We start from the raw sequence: 7,087 nt of genomic DNA on the forward strand, positions 1-7,087 counted from the left end.
GCCTATGTATAAAATAGAGCTAAAGTGGTTAATGTATGTTTCATTATATCACAATTTATATCTGAAAAGTAACTAGTAACTAAAGTTTTCAAATAAATGTAGTGGAGTAAAAGTACAATATTTGCCTCTGAGATGTAGTGGAGTAGAAGTAAAAGTATTGGAAATTGTAAATACTCAAGTAAAGTACAAATACCTCAAAATTGTACTTAAGTACAGTACTTAGGTAAATGTACTTAGTTACTTTCCACCACTGAGTAAAAGTATACTGCAATGTAGAAACAGTCTGTTAGGGCACGGACACACCGCACACGGCGGAATCGGCCAATGCTTGGATTCATGGTCTTGCGCATATTTCACTCGAATCCACGCATTTGCATTGACAAAGCATTGGCAGATTCCGTCCCACGGTCCCAGAGGTAAAATAAAAGTGCGGTGTGACCGTGCCCTTACAAAGTAAAAGTCCGGAATTAGAAATGTACTTGAGTAAAAGTACAAAAGTATCAAAATGTACTGAAAGTTTCAAATGCATTAAAATCTTTGGAAAATAGCAGATCTACAAGCTCACAATGCGTCGCAAGCTCAACTATTTTCTAATTGCCGAAATGTATATAGGGCTGAAGAGGTTTTGTAATATTAATCAAAATCTACAAAGTAACTACTAACTAAAGTTTTCAAATGATTGTGGTGGATGGAGTAAAAGTACAATATTATCCACTGAGATGTACATGTATAGTGGAGTAGAAGTAAAAGTACTGAAAATTGGAAATACTCCAGTAAGTAAAAATACCATTTTTTTCCACTTAAGTATAGTACTTGAGTAAATGTACTTAGTTACTTAGTGTGTGTGTGTGTACCTGTATGTTCTGTAGAGTCAGTAGCTGTTCATTTAAGTCGGTGGGGTATTTATGCTCCAGCAGATCTTCGACCTCCCCCAGCACGTAACGCAGTCCCTCGGCTGATGCTCCTTCCTGGCCCGAGCCGGCTCCACTCTGGCCTCCGGTACTCTGGGCCAACATCTGACCAATCAGCTTCTCGTAAACCTTCAAAACTCCTCCCATCAGGACCTTTTTCTCACCAACCTGAGCGAGAGAGAGAAATTGTAAATATAAGTGTTAGTGTGTGTGTGTGTGTGTGTGTGTGTGTGTGTGTGTGTGTGTGTGTGTGTGTGTGTGTGTGTGTGCGTGTGCGTGTGTGTGAGAGTGAGAGAGGGGGGGGGGTGTATAGTACCTCTCTATGTGTGTCTTTTAGGAGGTCCACAGAGAACACAGGAGTTCCAGACATTCTCATTTTGTTTGAAACCTTCTGCAAAGGAAAAACAAACACAAACATGACAGTTAGGTTAGAGTTTAATGTTAAAGGTTAGAATTAGAGTTGATGAAGGTCAGTATTAATGTTATGCATGTACAGTAGAAGTGATGGTTTTGGTTTGGGTTAAAGTCACGTTAAAGCAGCACTATGTAACTTTCCTCTATTTCCCCCGGATTTGAACCGTTTTATTTAACCATTGAGCTAATTCAATTCATCCCCTGAGCCTGCTTGCTCAGGGGATGAATTGAATCTTGACCATCAGGTCAAAATTTGTGTCAGATCCTGTGTCTCTAGGTGAGATGTGACCTATGACGTGATCTAAATCAGGGGTCTTCAACAGGGGGTCCGGGACCCCTAGGGGGTCCTCAGAGTTACTACAGGGGGTCCGCCAAATCTTTGTGTGTTATGATTTATTTTTTTTACCTTAACCACTTTGAACCCTAGCATCCCTTTTCTGAGGAGAACTTTAGCCAAAAATTGCAGATCTACAATCTTGTAGATTGGCTATTTTTGGCAAAGATCTATAGGTGTAGAGGGAAAAAAAGAGCAGTACCAAGTAAACAAAAAAAGTTTAATCTGAAACTAAATAATACAATATAGAGGGGGTCCCTGCTTCATCTCTCTCTCAGCTAGGGGGTCCTTGGCCTGAAAAGGTTGAAGACCCCTGATCTAAATGTCTCAATAGAAGAGCAGGGAGACAAAATACAACCACCCAAATTGTACAAATTGGTTATATGTATACTCTACCATACAGATTGGACAACATTTCATTGTATTCATTAAAAGAAAAGTTAAGGTTAAGGTTTGTCATAAAATCGATATTCCAGAAATATTCAATAATTGACTTTGTACAGTAAAATTGTGAAACCACTCTCAAAGTCACTATCTTAGCACATAAACGAATGCAAACAAAGCAGTATATGCCAGTACAGGACTGTATACAGTAACATCACAAAAGCCAGTATGGCATTGTACTGTATTTATTTAGTTAGTTTGTAAGTTAGTTTGTTTGTTTGTTAGTTAAATATATATATTTAAAACAATTCTACTTCCTGAATAAGTAGAATTGCTTATTCTACTTATAGAATAAGCTTAAAAAATAAAGATTTGCAAAACTTTTCACAATTTTTTAAAAATAGCAGATCTACAAGCTCATAGGGCGGCATTCGGTGAGTAGATCTGCTATTTTTGAATAGCCAAAGAAATCTAAAATGACACGGATGCGTTCTTGATGGGTCTTAATGGGTTAAAAGAAATGCTATGCCGGACCGGTTACATATTGGCAGAATCTGCTTTGTTTGCATTCGTTTTTGTGCTAAAGAGTGTAAGGTAGTGTAAGTCAACGAGGAGACTATTTCTGTATAAAAGAATATCGATTGTTTATCAATTATCAATTTCGAATTGATCTACTGAATATATCTCGCCAATATTTGGAGTTGCATCATGGCAAGATAACTACACAACCCAAACCTCTATCAAAGCGTCATTCTGCTTTATTGTAGTAAATGGAAACCGTGTGTGTGTGTGTGTGTGTGTGTGTGTGTGTGTGTGTGTGTGTGTGTGTGTGTGTGTGTGTGTGTGTGTGTGTGTGTGTGTGTGTGTGTGTGTGTGTGTGTGTGTGTGTGTGTGTGTGTGTGTGTGTGTGTGTGTGTGTGTGTGTGCGCCAAACAGAAAGAGAGTGACATAATCGAGAGGGGGAAAAAAGAGAAATGAAACAGAAATGAGAGGGGGGGGGGGAGATCCAGGACCCAGAGGTAGACTCTAATCTGTGATGTCATCTTGAATAGACAGACAGCATTGCCACTACAGTACGACTACCACTGTTGATACCACTAAAGCTAATGCTATACTATACTAGAAATAGTTATTAAAAATAACGGGTAGACCCTCAGATATATCCATCATCCAGTTCATGAAGTCAGTGTCTGCAGTAATAATGTGTTCAACTTATCACACAGTGTAATACTGTTGTTAAAGTAGTAGCAGTAGTAGTGTTGTTGGCAGAGACACTATAATATCAAGATGACAGACACTCTCACTTTAGAATGAAAACTTGAAATTCTAACAACTGCAGCACTGACAAGACACACACAGCTAAGGATAAGGATAAGGATAAGGATAAGCTGCAAGCTAAACTGTCCAGCCGGTGACATTGTTTTCATTGACTGGTAGATAGTGCATGCATACAACATCACTGAGTGGTTAAAAAGTGTCCTTTGGAATGATACAGTTTAACACTTCATGTGTGAGTCTTTGGTTAGTGGTTAGAGAGACTTTCATACTAGTAGTAATAGTAATAGTAGCGGTAGTAGAAGTAGAAGTAGGGATATTAATAGTGGAAGTATTGTAGCAATAGTACTATCAATAGTAGTCGTAGTAGAAGATGAAGTAGTAATAGTCACAATAGTAGTTGTAATAGTAGTAGTTGCAGTAGTAGTAAATTGATATAAACTTCATAATACTTACATATTGTGAAAAGAGGCTTTTCAGAGTTTTGTTCATCTTGTGTGTTTCGTGGCCCATGCTGACCGACAGGCACAAACACACACACACCACCCGCATCACAACCCAATACGTTGCTGCCATCACGATACTCCGTACTGTAGTGTATCTGTCACAGGTTCAAATCCCCAGGCTCTGGTGTTTGCTTTAAGTCCAGTTAGAGTCGACTCTGTCTGTATTGTCTTTTAACTGTTCCTAAAGGAAGCTCTTTGCTCTGTCTGACAGAACAGCTAGTGCTTATATAGAGAGAGAGCGAAAGACAGAGAGAGAGAGATCTCTAGGTGTGAAAATTGTGGTTGTTGAGTTTCCTTTAAATCATCAAAGTTCACAGAACTGGTGAGGGGTCCCACAAACACACACCCACACGCCCACACGCTATAACGCACGCACGCACTTCAACTAGTATACTTTCATTCACTCATTTAGCTGGAATAGTTACTTTCACCGTAAATCATCACAACTTTACACACTTTAGAGAGAGTTGTGATGTCATTTGATGATGGTGATGCCACTTTTACCAACCAGAAACTTCCACAAGAGAAATTCCCTGCCTGGTTTCTAGTTCACTGCCATCCTGCTGTAGATGGACAGACAGGGAGACGGGCAGTTTTCATTTTTCTACAATACTATGAATCTAATGATCATTCAGTATTTGCAATACTTATTGTAATCTTCTATCACTGTCATTTTGGCAATACAAGTATACTATCATGCCAATTACACGCACCCTGAATTAAATTATGAATTATTGAATTGACAAGCAGGCTTTTTTTTTTGCTTAATTTTTGTCGTCATTAACCCATTAAGGCCTGAGGTACGGATTCTACAACAGTTTTCTGAAAAAAACGTATGTTTCTATATCAGTGGTTCTCAAACTTTTTCATGTCAAGGACCCACAAAGTTATATGTATTTGGCCGCGGACCCCCCTGTTGTTCCAGGGACCCCCCCCCCCCTCAGAAGCAAAGATTTGAGTTACAAATATTTGCTTTAAAAATATATATATATTCAAAGATTTGCACATATTTTCAAAATGTTTCTAAAATAGCCAAAGTATAAAATAATGGTTTAAGCGGTTACACAGATGCGTTCCCGGTTTTGATGGGTTAAGATTGACCGTTTACTGTCTCTGTTATACTTCTATTGTTCGTGCAACTTTGACGGGGATTGGGCATAGTGGCTAGAGAGACCATCTGAAGGTCACCAGTTTGTCCCAGTCCATGTGTCAAAGTGTCCCCCAGCCAAGACATTTACGGCCCTATTCTGGGAGCCGCCTTACCCATTATCCCTAAACTTCTTTGCCATTTTTTACTATTTTGAAAAACATTTTCAAATAGTTCAAAAAGCCAATCTACAAGCTCACAACGTGTCGATGTAGATCTGCTAGTCGCTCTACCCCCTGAGTCAATGCCGCCTCACTTTGTACACAACAGTATAATTATCTGGTATACTCTGGTATACTCTGTGAACAACAGTAGAATTATGTAGTATATTATGCAGTGGTGGAAAGTAACCAAGTACGTTTATTTAAGTACTGTACTTATTACAATTTTGAGGTTTTTGCACTTTACTTGAGTAATTCCAATCCTCAATACTTTTACTTCTACTCGCCTACATCTCAGATCCAAATATTGTACTTTTACTCGACTACGATTATTTGAAAACTTTAGTTACTTTGTGGATTTTGATTATTACAAAACATATATTACCCACTTCAGCCCTATATACATTTCAGCCATTTGAAAATAGCCGATCTACAAGCTCACAATGCGTCGTGATGCGACGCATTGTGAGCTTGTAGATCTGCTATTTTCAAAAGATTTTTCTGACATTTACCTGTAACAAGAGTATTTCTACATTGCAGTATTGATACTTTTGCCCTCTTGAAATGGGAATGTTCCCAGTTGGATCCCCAGCTCCTCCGCTGTTCGCGAAGGACCACGTTGGTTCCCTTCGGACCACAACCCATTCAATAAATGTTCACTAACATAGTGTCCAGTCAAATTTACAAAATAGCAGTGGTTCTCAAAGTGGGGTCCGGGGACCCCGGGGGTCCTCGAGGGGGTCTCCAGCTAAATGATTGTCCAAATGGACCCTACTACAGGTCTGTAACTCCGCGAGTGCCGTGCTATGAGCTTGTAGATCTGCTATTTTTTTTTAAATCGTGAAAATGTGTGCAAATCTTTAAATAATATATATTGTTTTATATTATAATCGAAAATGTGTCAAATATTTAGTTCCATTGACCTCCAAAAGCAAAAATGTTAGTTAAAAACTTTAGCCATTTTTTGGTAAAGGGGTATAGGTGTAGAGGAAAAAAAGAGCTGACCAAGTCAAATAAAAAGGTTAATCTGAAACACAATTGTATACAATATAGAGGGGGTCCCTGCTTCATCTCTCTCTCAGCTAAGGGGTCCTTGGCCCGAAAAGGTTCTCAAACTTTTTCATGTCAAGGACCCACAAAGTTATATGTATTCGGCCGCGGACACCCCTGTTGTTCCAGGGACCCCCCAGAAGCAAAGATTTGCACTTAATGTTCAAGATTTTTCAAAAATAGCAGATCTACAAGCTCGTAGCGCTATGAGCTTGTAGATCTGCTATTTTTGAATAGCCAAAGTGTAAAATAATGGTTATAGCTCAAATCTAATGTAAACATTTGAACATTTGTCAGAGTTGCAAATGGTTAAATTTAGACAGACATGCAGACGTACCCTGGAAATTGGCATGCATGTTATGCATGGTAGAGGTGTTTCACCACGGATATCCCCTGCATGCACGCACGCTGCACACACACACACACACACACACACACACACACACACACACACACACACACACACACACACACACACACACACACACACACACACACACACACACACACGGGCAGAGCTGTTTATTTTAAACGTGCTTCCTGCGTGTTTACCAGAGAAACCCTTAAGTTGCTTTTCAGGAATTGAAACTTTATGTTGAGATACATTTTTTTCTTAACTAACAAACAAAAGGGCAAAGGGCTGTTTGACCGAACCCCCTCTGTTCATCTGTTCTCTGTTCATCAGCAGACTGTAGAGTTGCAGGTTCTACAATATAGAATCATGAGAGAAGATTAGAGAAGTTAAGAAGAGACAGAAACCATTGAGTCTCACTATCTGTGTCTCTCTCTCACGCACACGCACGCACGCACGCCACGCACGCACGCACGCACGCACGCACGCACGCACGCACGCACGCACGCACGCACACACACACACACACACACACACACACACACACACACAC

The 7,087-nt window shown here is 39.6% G+C and overlaps 1 protein-coding gene across 1 annotated transcript in view; it reads right to left on the bottom strand.

Moving 5' to 3' along the window:
* The window catches only part of ifng1 (interferon gamma 1), a 4,610-nt gene extending 700 nt beyond the window's left edge, over window positions 1-3,910 (bottom strand). Inside the window, exons 1-3 of the mRNA XM_084049690.1 lie at window positions 3,775-3,910; window positions 1,228-1,302; window positions 855-1,079 (exon numbers count right to left, since the gene is read on the bottom strand). Of these exons, the coding sequence (XP_083905816.1) occupies window positions 855-1,079; window positions 1,228-1,302; window positions 3,775-3,894 (420 nt within the window). The 5' untranslated portion in view covers window positions 3,895-3,910. The remainder of the gene's footprint in view (window positions 1-854; window positions 1,080-1,227; window positions 1,303-3,774) is intronic.
* Window positions 3,911-7,087: the final 3,177 nt, after the last annotated feature.

Source organism: Gymnoscopelus microlampas, assembly GCF_963454915.1.
Source record: "Gymnoscopelus microlampas genome assembly, chromosome: 23".
NCBI classification, from domain to species: Eukaryota; Metazoa; Chordata; class Actinopteri; order Myctophiformes; family Myctophidae; genus Gymnoscopelus; species Gymnoscopelus microlampas.